The sequence below is a fragment of the Trachypithecus francoisi genome, unplaced genomic scaffold (genome assembly GCF_009764315.1).
Source record: "Trachypithecus francoisi isolate TF-2019V2 unplaced genomic scaffold, Tfra_2.0 Lachesis_group1, whole genome shotgun sequence".
NCBI classification, from domain to species: domain Eukaryota; kingdom Metazoa; phylum Chordata; class Mammalia; order Primates; family Cercopithecidae; genus Trachypithecus; species Trachypithecus francoisi.
The window spans coordinates 147,051,679-147,065,948 of NW_022681454.1; the positions used below are offsets into that span (position 1 = coordinate 147,051,679).

The 14,270-nt window shown below is 40.2% G+C and overlaps 1 protein-coding gene across 5 annotated transcripts in view; it reads right to left on the reverse strand.

Moving 5' to 3' along the window:
• The window catches only part of LRBA (LPS responsive beige-like anchor protein), a 787,299-nt gene that overhangs the window by 14,001 nt on the left and 759,028 nt on the right, over window positions 1-14,270 (reverse strand). For all 5 annotated transcript variants that reach the window (XM_033215458.1, XM_033215456.1, XM_033215457.1 and 2 more), the window contains 2 exons: window positions 7,604-7,705; window positions 3,889-4,085 (listed from right to left, as the gene is read on the reverse strand). In XM_033215458.1, coding sequence (XP_033071349.1) covers window positions 3,889-4,085; window positions 7,604-7,705 — 299 coding nt within the window. The remainder of the gene's footprint in view (window positions 1-3,888; window positions 4,086-7,603; window positions 7,706-14,270) is intronic.

The following is a 14,270-nucleotide window of genomic DNA, read 5'->3' on the forward strand; positions in this document are numbered from 1 at the left end:
GGGCATCCACAAATGAAAGCCTGCGGGCCAAATGCAGCCCACTGCCTGTTTCATATAACTGTTTGTTTTAACATGTTTCAGTGCTTGAATTTTTCATGACACATGAATATTTATATGAATTCCAAATCTGAACCCCCATAAACAGGTTTTTTGTTTGTTTGTTTTTGAGGCAGGGTCTTGCTCTGTTACCCAGGCTGGAGTGCAGGGATACAATCTTGGCTCACTAAAAGCTCCACCTCTCAGGTTCAAGTGATTCTCACGCCTCAACCTCCTGAGCAGTTGGGATTACAGGTGCCCACCACAACACCCAGATAATTTTTGTATTTTTAGTAGAGACGGGGTTTCACCATGTTGGTCAGGCTGGTCTCGAACTCCTGACCTCAAGTGCTCCACCACCCCCCCCTTGGCCTCCCAAAGTGCTGGGATTACAGACAAGAACCACCACACCTGGCCTTTCATAAATAAAGTTTTACTGGAACATTGCAACACCCATTTGTTTATACTACTTTCACAGGTAGTTGCAACAGAGAATGTAGAATCCTCAAAGCCTAAAATATTTACTTTCTGTCCATTTATAGAAAAAGTGTGGCAAATCCTAATTATCCCTCCCTACTCCAAAAGCCAATCCTATTAGCCCTTCCTCTCCTCCTGCCTGGTACCTCCAAGCCTTGTTTTCTTAGCTTATTAAGATACAAATTTCCTTTCTTTAGTGGATGGCATCGGAGTTTTAAAGCCACTACAAACACCTGTAATCGCATGTCCACCTGGGTGCAGGGAATACAGATTGTGCTGGCAAGCCAGAAAGGAAAAAACCTAATTTCTGATACATTCGCACTGTTCTACATTCAGTTCTAGTACAGCCGCCTTAAGTCTTCACTCTTTGACGTATTTTTTAAAAAATCATAGAAAGGGAAAGACTTTCTTAGCCATTTAATTCACATTTGCCCAAATGCCAACTTTTAGTAGTCTCTTAAATACAGCTTATTCTCAAGAACACAAAAACACATCTAGGAAATAAAAACCCAAATGTGGAAGACAGTTGCATATTCTCTAAGTCTTGTTAACTAAACACAGATATTAAGATATTTTCAAGATGAGCAAAAATCAATATCCTTTTCCCTCATTCATTTCACAAATGGCAATCTCTAGGGGTGTCTGGGAACTGCAATGAAGACTAGAACAAACAACTATTTGCTACACATATAAAATTCAGCTGATGAAAATCGATTAACCTTATAGTTGTGGTTCACTTGAATTTTATACTTGAAGCTTTTTACTGGATAAGTGTTATACCAAAACAAATTAAAACCATTAATCTTTAATTCTTTGTTCTAGTACAGAATCTCTAATCCTGCTTCCATCTGAAATTAAGTAAAACCTGGGCTTTAGGGACTATACAGTCATCAGCATTCAAAACATTTTAATGAACCAGATGCCTCCCAAGGTGAAAAAAGATTTCGCTGCCCTCTTTCATGAGAGGCCAAATTCCTCTTGGCAGCAAGAGCCAGGGTAACATTTAGCAAGCAGCACCTGATCTTCCACTCAAATACTGACAGGCTGCCTCCATATCCAGGTTGGAGTGTTACTAGAGGGAAACCTCTGGAAACGTGCCCAGAGACACGTTAATCTCATCCCCTGAAATCCTGAGTGCTGTGGACAGCGCCGTGGCTGCACCGGTTTTAAGGAGGTAGTAGCAGGCCACAGCAGTCTGCTGGGGATGACCACCTCCTAAAACACAGCCTCAGGAAGGGAAAACAAATGCGTTCCCCTGGGTGAATGGTGGTTCTCCCGTGTTTAGGATGAAATAACTTTGCTGCTCTGTACAGGCTGCCTCCTTAAATATCAGCTGTTCATAAAGACATCTCAACACTGTCTAGTTGATGGACTATGATATGCTGCTAACCAAAATGCCACAGAGCAATCTGGCATCTAAAATAAAAATAGGTGGGAAGCCTTGATTAGTGCAGAGCTTCCCCAGGCTGCCGGCCTGCAGAGTTCTTGGTATTTCACAGAAACATAATTTCTGGTCTGAGCTGATGACTAATTTGTTTCCATGGTGTCCATTCCTTATATGGGCTCAGATTGAGGATGGAGCTGGAGATTCTGCTCTGTAGTGCCTTGGATTCCCAGCCTGTGGCTGCCTTCCTTGCCTCCCGAGGTAGTGAGCGGTGAAAGTATCAGTCTCTGGAGCTGCGGGCAGGTACTGCTCATTTTAGGCAAGCTCGCCTTAGTCACACAGCTGCCACTTGCAAGCTAGCATGATAAAGTGCAGGAGTGCTGGGAAAAGGCAATGGATTGTTTAAGCCTAAACTCCAGCGGGAAATATTACGGAGGGAAAAAGCGATGGCTACAGGGCAGAGAGGAGAAGCGTATGTGCACGAATGGTCTGCAGAAAGCCTCCCACTGCTGCCTCAAGGAACTTCCCAGAGCCCCTGGTACCAACTGAAATGCCACAGAAATTGCTTCAGTCAGCTGGGGATCTCAAATTATTTTACAGATTTATTAGCGTAGCTGACAATATAATCGCAACTCAAAGTGACAGATTATCCACATTATTATTGTAAAGAAAAGAGGAAAAGAAAATCCTCTGATGTGTAGTTGGTTTAAATGCAGCATTATGGGAAGGTAGGGAAAAATAAAAGCGAGTTCGAGTGTGTCTGTGTGCGTGCCTCGTGGTGGGGGCTGGCAGAATGCAATGGAGAGACCACAGAGAACGGTGGAGACACAAGAAGGAAGCCATCCACCGAATCAAGAAATGAATCCCAGGAGACACAGCAGCAAGGGTCCTTCATTTCCTCATGTAATCTATATGTAGGAGCTTTGTTCCCTGACACCAGTATTTACTTAGGAGAAGGAGGTGATCAGACCAGATCTGGGAAAGTGGGAGAATTTATGTCATCTAAGCTGCCTAGGTCAGGAATAGCAATGAGTGAAATATCCAGAGCTAGCCCAAAGCCAGGGTAGAAGCCCCTGTGACCCTACTCCTGCCTCCAACATGTCCTGGGTCCCCTCATTGTATACAGCTCACGTGCCCCGCCCTCCAGCCTGATTCTGGAAAATGAGGACCACCCCAGCTTTCTTTTACTTTAACCTTTACCAAGGAGTTTGGAGGTAAGAAACAAAGGACCTTGACAAACTAGCCTCTGAAAAGAACAGTTCTTACTCTTTTTCTCAACGTCTAATACTTGTGGAGTCCTATCCTGGAGAGGAAGCAAGAGCCCGGAAGGTCCACTGGTGGTGCCATTTCCGGTAGACCCAATGGGAAAAAAATGCCTGCCTAATTCGTAATTTGAAGCCCAACTTCCTTAACGTGTTTTGGACTTACTCATGAAGAAGTCATATCTGAAATTAATAATCCTAAATAGTCATAATCCGTACTGGTCCCACCACCAAGCTATTCAGATGTAAAGAGACTCCAGGTTTAAGTGTCATCTAATGTACTATTTCAGCTTTCATACTCAGAAAACAATGTGCAGTGCGTTTTCTAGAAAAAAAAAAAAGAGCAGTGCCACTGAAAGCCACCCAGGATGATTCAGAAGCCCCTAAGGAAACCTCTTCTATTGAAGGACCAGCCTCAGCTGTGCCGCGTGTATGTGTACTTGGTTTAAATGCAGCCAGCATTATGGGAAGATAGGGAAAAATAAAAGCGAGTGTAGTGTGTCTGTGTGCCTGCCTCATGGTGGAGGCCGGCAGCTGGCCTTGTCCACCGCTGTGGTGTGCGAAGTGTGTGAGCCTTTTCTGAGTGCTACCTAAAGATTTTTTGTGGGTGTGGAAAAGAGGCCCTCGGCAACCCAAAAATAGAGGTTTCTTTCACGAACCCTTTCCCTCCCCACTTGACACGAGTTGAGGTAAAAGTCGTGAATGCTGAAGAGTCCCCAGGGCACTCACTCTTATGTTATCTTCTGTTTCCATCGTGGCCTGGAGTTTTCCATTCACACTGAATGTACAGAAGAGGCCGTTTTCATAGAATATGACACAATGACCCTCTCTCGAAGCCTGAATGAGTTTTGGTTTCAGGCAGTTTTCAGGACCCTCCAAGGTCCTCAACAAGTCTCCATTCATGGAATGTATGAGACATGGTCCTTCTGAGAAACAAAAGGCAAAATTATTTAATGAAAACAAATACAATCTGAATCTTGAGCACAGATCAAACAGGATTATAGAACCACACTATAGATGTAGAAAGCCTTTGAAAAACTTCCATCTTACGTGCAAGTTATTTTGCAAAATCTCTTCATGTTTGCCAGCTCTCATCTTCCACTCAGGAGAGGAGAGAAGCCGAATCATGTAAGTCCAAGTTCACTTTCCTCAAGAGACAGGAAGTTAGTCTCTGAAATTCATTATGCTAAGAGGCAATACAAACTGGAGGAACTGGGAAACAGGATAAGCTTCCATTTCTAGCATAGCTTCAAGGAGGCTGGGATGCAAACAAACAAGGGCTGAGGGCAGCCACACTAAGACCTCTCCTTGCAGGATACCTTGCAGGAGCCCTGACAGCCACGGCAATGTGGGCCTGTGCAGGGACAGCCAGCTCAAGCAGCCTCTGAGGGCCTTAGCCTTCTTCTCTACAACTGCTCACTACTTTTTTACACTGAAAGGGGGTCCCTGGTAGTTCTTCTCAACCTCCAAAACATTCACACAGGAACCCTTCGGCCACTCTCCTTGGCAACTGAGTGAGTCCACCTCCCTGCTGCCTCCACAGCAAGCAGCAGCATCCACCACTCCCAACACCTGGGTAGACCACCAGGCCAAGATGCCAGAGGAGGACAGGCAGCTGCTGGGAGCCCACACACAGCCAAGCTTTTTGTTTCTATTGAGTATCTGCTACATGCAAAGCAAAGAAGGAATAAGGAACAAAGATTGCTTGTGCGATGAGCAAGTTCCAAGAGATATCTCAGTCAGATAACGGGGGTCATTGGGGTATGTGTCCTGCTACTCTTCTGGCTAAATTACTCATGACCACATGGAATTGTTGCCTTTTCCCCACAATAACTACTGAAAGCTTGCCCTTTTAAAAATAAGGCTTTTAGCTCTTTCTTGACCACTCAGGTAGTTTATAAATTTTTAAAACATCCACAGGCAGTCTTTGCTTTACACAGTTCCAGCATGCATGAATTTCAGTTATCACTCCTTAAATAACACCAGCCCTCCAATAACATAGTTCAAATTTAGGTTGTCACAGTAATTGCATAAAGTATGCACTTTTGTGGCTAGCTCTTCAGTCCACAAATCACTATATAAATAACAGATGTGCATCATCATCATCGGTGACCAATCACATCACTCCTTTCAAAATATGTCGATGACTGCTCACTGCATATCTGTTATTCAGGTCACACACAGAGAGCAAACTGTGCAGCTGTGTTGCTTTTTTGTCTCCCAGTGATAAAGCCATATAATATTTCACAAAAATGGATAATCAAAAAAAGGGTATTGGCCAACAAAGATGAAACTGCAGTAAAGAATGGAAAATGATAAAGCTGAAGGTACAATTTGAATTGAATATAAATGGGGTTATAGAAGAAAGAGCTGCCTGTGGGATGCTGACCCTGCTGAGACACTGTAGATATGCAGCCAGGAAGGGAATGAAGGAACTTATCAGTGTAAGTTAGGGAAGAAGGTGTAACAAAGATGTCCCAGAATTGAAACCAGCAAAAGCCTCACATTAAAGGAATTCTAGGGAATATTTCATGACATTGAAAGCACAAAAGATGAAATGTTAGACGCTGATCCCAACTTAGAGTATGACAGCTCCCCAAGGCATAGAAAAGATGCTAGCTCCTTAACATATATATAACAAGTATATTACATGTATATAACAAGTTCAAACTACTCTTGATACATTTTTCATAAATAATTATCAATGTGTCAAATGTTTTAAATTACAATGTATTAAGTACATGTGAGTTTTACTACCTTTTTCATGTTATATGTATAACTGAGTATGAGTTTTTAATGTTTTGACAAAATTATTATTAGAGACAGGGTTTTGCTCTGTCACCCAGGCTGGAGTGCAGTGGCATGATCATGGCTCACTACAGCCTTCACCTCCTGCAATCCTCCCACCTCACCTTCCCAAGCAGCTGAGACTACAGGTGTGCACCACCATGCTCAGCTAATTCTTAACTTTTTTTGTAGAGGTGGGGGTCTCACTGTGTTGCCAGACTGGTCTCAAACTCCTGGCCTCAAATGATGTTCCCACCTTATCCTCCCAAAATGTTGGGATTACAGGCATGAGCCACCATGCCCATCATGACAAAAATTTTTAAAGACGATGGAACAATTGTAAAATTGACCAATGATTATTCAGATCACTTTGTATGGTTTCAGTTTGCATGCTTGCTTTTACAGTTCCATACTACTGTGCAAAGAAAAGATGACCTGTAATATAATAGGTTCATTTTACAACTCCTGTTGGCTCAGGATGTATGAAATTATTGAGTATAAGGGAAAAATCCAGTGGTTATAGAATTATTGCTATCATTATTACTATTTCAATCTTTTGACCAAATTTATAAACACAATCCTTTAAATATTTAAAACACCTTGTTAGCCAGACTATTATACTTTAGGACACAGGTAAGGTGATCCAAATACTCTGTTTCCCCACCAGATAAACCTAAAAGACGTGAGATATAGTACTTTGTTCTGTGTTCAGACCTCAGCTCAGAGCAGAGACAGAGAGATGGATAGACTATTACGATGGGATAAGCAACGAATTGGAAACAGCTCCGTTCCCAGTCAGATCCTGATTTGCTGCGTGTGCTTTTAGCTTGCTTATTATCTTGGGCCTAAATATATGATGCTGTTTCCAGCACAAACCTCCAGGCAAACCAGCTTAAGATCTTTCTGCTCCACACTCAATGCCATTGTGGCCCCAGCCTCATTAAAACAGACAGGGTCAGGGGCTTCCATTCAGATGTAAGATGGAACCCGGCCCAGTAACAGCACAGAAGAATAAACAAATATACAAAGATGTTCCTTGTTCCTGCTTCACGGAAATATGAATATTAATAGGATATGTTTGTAAAAACATCTTAAACTCTTTAGAGCAGTGCTGTGAAACAGAACTTTCTACAGTGATGGAAATGATCTGTATCTGTGCTGTCCAATGTGGTGGCCACTAGCCATATGTGAGTATTGAGCCCCTGAAATGTGGCTAGTGCCACCAAGAAACCTGCATTTTAATTTTATTGATTTTTTTTTTTTTTTTTTGAGGCGGAGTCTCGCTCTGTCTCCCAGACTGGAGTGCAGTGGCAGGATCTCAGCTCACTGCAAGCTCCGCCTCCCGGGTTTACGCCATTCTCCTGCCTCAGCCTCCCGAGTAGCTGGGACTACAGGCGCCCGCCACCTCGCCCAGCTAGTTTTTTTGTATTTTTAGTAGAGACAGGGTTTCACCGTGTTAGCCAGGATGGTCTCGATCTCCTGACCTCGTGATCCACCCGTCTCGGCCTCCCAATTTTATTGAATTTTAAATAATTTAAATAGTTCCATATGACTAATGGCTAGCATAACAGACAGAAGTTTTAGAAAAAAGGTACCAAATTAAGCTCTAGAAGACAGCAAGAAATGCATCCATTTTGTGAAGGTACCACAGGTTTACCTTGTGAACCACTCAACACCAGGCCTAGCTCAGCACAGACCGCAGCACATGTGACCTCATAGTCATGGCCTGTCAAAATGGCCCGAGGAGCAGCAGTCTCACCTTTAGGAAAAAACAGATAAAAAGAACAAATCAATTCAAGTTCATGCAGATTAAATAATCAACAACTTGCTCCTAATTCCCATCATGCCTATTTAATTTATAGTTTGGGAATTTGTCCAGCAATCCTACTTTAGGACTCGATCCAAGTTATATACTATAGTTTGATTATGAGGACCACATCCTGCTAAAATGTCAAGTAACCTTTATGTGATTATCAAGCAACAATGGTTGAAAACTCAGGGTTAAATACAACAAAATCTGCATTCCAAAATGCCTCATAAAAAATTAGCCCCGCAATTAGATGTTTTATGGTCAGATGACTATAAAATTAGGAACCTTGACTCAATTTACATTTCAAAGAAAGGACTCGCCCCTCCCTCTTCCCTCCTTATCCTCTGTGGACCGCTGAAACCCATCACAATGAAGACAGTCTGAACTAGACTTCCGCTACCTCCACAGGAATTCTACAGCCCCTCTCTTAAATACCTATTTTCTCTACTAAGCTTATGTATTTTTCTGATATATAAATTTCATGGGTTTATTCTCTGTAGTTCATTCAAAGAACCAAAAATAGTAATAATAATAAAAAAAAAAAAACCTAAAAAAACCAAACCCTTACAGATAAGTCTACAGATAGTGACTGAAAATAAGAGGCGGTGGGTGGAGAAGGGGGGACAGAGAAGGAGTATCCAAAAAACGGCAGATGTTGCCGAATACTTTCACAAGTAGAAAGAACAAGTCATACTGTATGTCTGTCCCAGACTAAAAAGAAAAAGTAACGTTGGTTGGTTGGTTGGTTGGCTGGTTAATAAGGAACCACCATGACTAAATAAAACGGTAATGGGCTTGATTTGTTGATTGGTTCATGCCAAGCCACAAGGATAAACCGGATTCCATGTCTAGCCTGAAGAATACAATTTGAAAACTAAAGGAATCCTCTACTTTTATAGTCTCTAAAGGTAAAGACACAAAAAGTCTTTCCAAGTGGAGAGCAGGATTCTATTAGCATTCTTGATTTCTTGATTTGGATTTGTTTTATAGTATGCTTGATAACTAACACTGTGTAATCCAGAAGAGACAAATGTGCCACAGAGCAGCTGTGGAACTCTGTGGAAGAGAATTGCTTGTATCTTAACCCCAGACAGCTGACTATCCTTGGAGCAGTCAGCCACTCAGAGGAAAGATGTCCAGCAGCTCAGAGCAAACCCACTGAAAACCAACTGTACTTGGAATGCTGCCGTCAAAAAACTAACCTGGCTTCCAAAGTGGGGGTTCTCCCAGTAGGTCACTGGGTTATTTGAAATTTTATGCAAAATGTATCTACATGCCTGTTTTTCTAGGTAGCAGGGGAGGAAAACAAGTTTTACTGAATGGACAGAGGTCCATGACCAAGAAAAGGTGAGAGGCTTCTACCCTGAAGAGAGGTCTAGTCTCTGCTTGTAGCCCCACTTCACCTGGAGCCAGCAGTCACTTCAGGTCTAGCCTTCCACACGACAGTTCCAATGCATGTACCAGAGTACATAATACAGGGCCATGTCCCCGCAGTGTCCTTCAAGGCTTTGATGACTGTAGGTAATTCTGAGTGGGACTTAAGTTGAAGGGATGTCACACAGAACTAGGCACCACACTGGCAGTGCTATGTGCAGCCAGCCGCTGGACCTGGCCTACAGGTTTAGTGAATAAAGGGAGACCGAAAGTGACATACGAACAGGCAAGGGGATAGGCAGAACAAGGGGCTTCGTTTCATTTGATTCCAAGTTTTGAAACTTCTCTGGGAGGCAAACCTACCTTAATTAGAAAGTTTTCTTGACATTTCCCAAGCCACAAAGAATTTGTTACAAGAGCAATTTTGTTTCTTACAAAGTCCAGAAATTTGGGAAAATTTTAAAGAAATACAGCAAATAATGTAAGTCAATCTGAACTACTTAAGCTTCTGTTAGGATCCACAAATTTTAGGAATAAGTATACTGTTTTAAAAAATTATTGGCCAGGTACGGTGGCTCATGCCTGTAATCCCAGCACTTTGGGAGGCCAAGGCGGGCAGATCACCTGCCAAGGCGGGCAGATCACCTGAGATTAGGAGTTTGAGACCAGTCTGGCCAACATGGTGAAACCCTGCCTCTACTAAAAATACAAAAAATTAGTTTGGTGTGGTGGTGTGCGCCTCTAATCCCAGTTACTCGGGAGGCTGAGGTAGGAGAATCGCTTGAACCTGGGAGGTAGAGGTTGCAGTGAGCCGAGATTGTGCCACTGCACTCCAGCCTGGGTGACAGAGCAAGACTCCATCTCAAAAAAATAATAAAATAAGAAGTTATCAATACTTTAGCCCTGATTCTTGGTTTCCCTTTTCCCCAGAAGGCTGTACATTCCACAGAAATACCATACAATGTTGTTTCTGAAATTACTATCTAATTAGATCCATTGGCAACTTTTTTTTTTTTTTTTTAAACCAGCAATTACAATCATTAAGATCTAAGGGAATATATTTTTGGTGTAATTGTTGGTTTTTTTTTGGTTATTGTTTTTTTAAGTTACCATTTCATGGATGGTGAAATTTGTGTTTTAACTTGAATTATCTTGGAATTCCTCAGTGAAAAGTGAAGGTTTGAAGGAAAACTGATGTCAAATGAAGGCATTCTAAGTAAAAGACAAAGTAAACAAAGGACAGATAGATACTGGTGGTCCCAGAGGACAACGTCACTTAAGTACATCAGTGCTAACTTTTTGTTTTCTCAGGAGCATGGTGGAACAAGGGAGAGGATTGCTGTCAATTTTCTTTTTTTCTTTGATGTAAAAGAGTTGAAATACTGAGAGTTTTCTATGACTATAAAGTTAAGAGTTTAGGAAACCTCGTGATTAACCCCAGAAGGTGGGTTAAAAGCATTATTTTTTTTTTGTAAACTCATAAGATTTTTATCATTATGCTTTGCTTACAAAATACTAGTTTCCAATAATCCAAACTTTATTAAATCATTTTTCACTCCACAAATCAGAACACACACACATGCAGAGTAATTTCAAAACTGAAAAAGAATTTCTTCTTTCCCTAGGGCCTGATCTCTAAATAAGGAACTGTTCAGTGCTAGGACTTTGGCTTCAAAGTTTGGCAAAATGTTTGCTAATCCCGGAAGCAGGTTAGACAGTTCAGGAAATACAAAAAAAAAAAAAAAAAAAAAAAAGAGGGAGAGAGAGAGAAAACCAAATTAAAAGCATAAGGGTAGACTTATGATCATTAGGTTCTCAGGTAACTGGTTTCACAGTCACTGGATTTCCAGTAAAAAAAGACAGTGCTACTTAACTTTCCTCACCTATAGGAAATGTACATTACTGGCCTCTATAAACCCACATACAACAATATAAGGAGAGATATCGTGTCATTCCTCTAAGAAAAGCTGTTTCCAATCTTCTTTAAAGATTGTATTCCCTTTATTATCTGCTGTACAGATTAAGCATTCTTTACATTTTCTCCTTATCAAAAAGTACATTCAAAATAAATACCTACTACTTGATTTTTATAAGTTTTATAATAAAGAGCTTGAAATAGTTACACTTCAGTATAGCAAATATATGATAAAGGATTTAAATCAAACAGGTCAAAACTGTTTAAGTTCAATGGACATTTTGGGAACCCCTTGTAATGAAATTACTGAGGGTAGCAGAGATAATCGGAGGCAGAGCAGAGGCTTTACATGTGGCTTACAGAATCTTTTTATGTCTCTGTAGTTACACTGTATACATCACACAGATGTATAATCTTGGAATCCAAGATTCCTGGATCACAGCAGAGCCCAAGTGACGACATCCCACAGAAAGGAAAGGCAAAATCCCTCCATATCTATGTACATTTCTGTTTGGAAAGCCTAGAAACAAAATCTTGGAACCATATAACTCATTCTCACTGCAGTATTCTCAGAAATCTGCCCCTCCCAACTACTTGTCAGTCCACGTAGATTTTTTTTTTTTTTTTTGAGACGGAGTCTCGCTCTATCGCCCAGGCTGGAGTGCAGTGGCCGGATCTCAGCTCACTGCAAGCTCCGCCTCCCGGGTTTACACCATTCTCCTGCCTCAGCCTCCCGAGTAGCTGGGACTACAGGCGCCCGCCACCTCGCCCGGCTAGTTTTTTGTATTTTTTAGTAGAGACGGGGTTTCACCGTGTTAGCCAGGATGGTCTCGATCTCCTGACCTCGTGATCCGCCCGTCTCGGCCTCCCAAAGTGCTGGGATTACAGGCTTGAGCCACCGCGCCCGGCCCCACGTAGATTTTAATACCCAGGGAGAAATAATCAGCTCAAACAAGATGATTCTGGCCATATATTACTTTTCAAAGATGCCAAAGCTATCAATAATCTCTCATTGCAGTCTCTAAACCGAATGAAGAGCAAAAAAAAAAAAAAAAAAGTCTTCTCAAAAATATCAAGTTAATTCTTTTGATAAAAATTTGCAATAGTTAAGGGATACAAAAAGTCATTACCTTTGCTTTCTGAGATAGTAGGATCTACCAAAGGCTGGACATAAAGCAGAACAGATTCCCTTAAGAACCTTTTAAAGTCTTACTGCTTGAAAAATTGTCATGGCCTTCAATAATGCTGAGACAAAAATTTATCTTGCTGCTAGTTTAAGGGACCACACTTCAAACTCTTCTTAAAGAAAAATAAAAAGAGAAAGAGGACAGACTTCTAGGACTGCTTTGAAAAGCTTGAGCAATTACTTCAAAGGAAAGGGTGTCTTTGTCCAGAGAGCAGGTTTATGACTACTGATGCAAATCCTAACCAAAGGCTGAAAAGGATACTGAGTGCATCTTTATGGCTGGCCTTAAAAGAAGATGAACAAGTCAAATGAGATTAAAGACAGCCCAAATTCTGCTGCAAATACCAGGGCACATCAGGTTTTACAGAGGCACTTCTCTCAGTACATAATACTAGATATCAATACCAACTTACAGAGACAATTATAACAACCTAACTTGCATTCAAGCAACACAAGATCTCTATAATGACCACTTAGCATTTATACTGGACTTATGTTTTAAAACATTAGGTGAAATATGTTAACACCACTAGGCAGAATAGCAAATGCTTTTATTAGTTGTGTTTCTCTGGTGCCCTCACAACATTAAGTATATTTATCAAACAGACTGCGAACCACTTAAAATTACACCTGAAGGAAGAGAAGAGGAAAGAGGAATTTCTCTAGTATCTTGCTTATAAATATCCAGTGAGAAGAATATTTCATAAGGTCTATATCCATTAGGGAAAAGAGGTGACAATCCAGGTAAAAATAGATCCGACATGTATTTCTGGCCAACTTGTAGTTATTTTTTAAAAAGTGAATAAAGTTCTTGGTGTTTTGGTGTCATCTCCTTACTCTTACGAAAATTAGATCACTTTGAAATGCAGTATAAAGTTTTCACTTGTAGGTTAAATATGTTGTTGTTAGCACAGTGAATTCTCTTCATTCCATTTTCTCAATACCATCTATTATGAATGAAGCGGGATTAAACATTTTCCTATTCTTAGTTTTATAAAACTAAAATTATTTATTCCAATTAATACTTAGTTTAGATGACTCCTGGCTGGGCCAGAAAATAACATATCCCATTTGTTCACCCATTCATTCCTTCACTCCTTCATTCACTTAATAATATTTATTGAGTTTGTATTCTTAATATGTGTGAGGTACTATGGAAATAAGGAAAGGAGTAAAATATGGCCTTTTATTTAAAAATAACTTGATTTTAAAGGATCATTGGATCTGGTTTTGTCAACAGTACTATAAGCCTGCAAATTATAATTATAAATACCTATGCTTGTAAAGGTCAACATAATAGTACTGAAGTCCATACCACTTGTAAGAACTAATTTTGAATGCAAAATCAATATTTAACAATAATTAACATGCTTAAAGACCACCAATATAATTTTCCTCATTAGTAAAAATGTATCACCTGAACTTTTATAGAGGAAAATCAAAATATAAAACCTGGCTTTATTAAAAAAAAGTAATAATTTCAATAGAAAACAAATTAAGAAATAAAATATATTTGTGTAAAAAGCCCAAATACATAATGAACTTATTAGGCATATATATTATAGATAAAAAACAAAAATATATTATACAATATATGCCAGTTGTTTCCTAAAGATGGATACCTCTATTTTACATGTGCCTTTTGTACCATTTAGTTACAATTGATTACTACAAAACATTCATGTGAAAACTGAATACTAAGCTTTCTCATGTGGCTCACCATAATGGTAAATCAAGAGAGGAAATGGCTTTGCTAATGCAGAAGTGAGGTTAAATATTTTTTAAACCTTTTCCATTAATTTCCTAGTTTTACAATGGAAATTATACTGCATTTTAATTATGCTTAGAAAAACGACTTGAAATTTGTTCTATACATTTCATCTTCAAACCTTTTCCCTTCCCCTATTCATCATGGTCTCTTTGGTGAAAAATCATAATTTGATTAGACATATAGACTACAGATGACAAGCCATAGCTGCATTTAGAGTACAACCACCATCAGACAGGAAATTTTAGTACCATCTTCTTGTAAATAATAT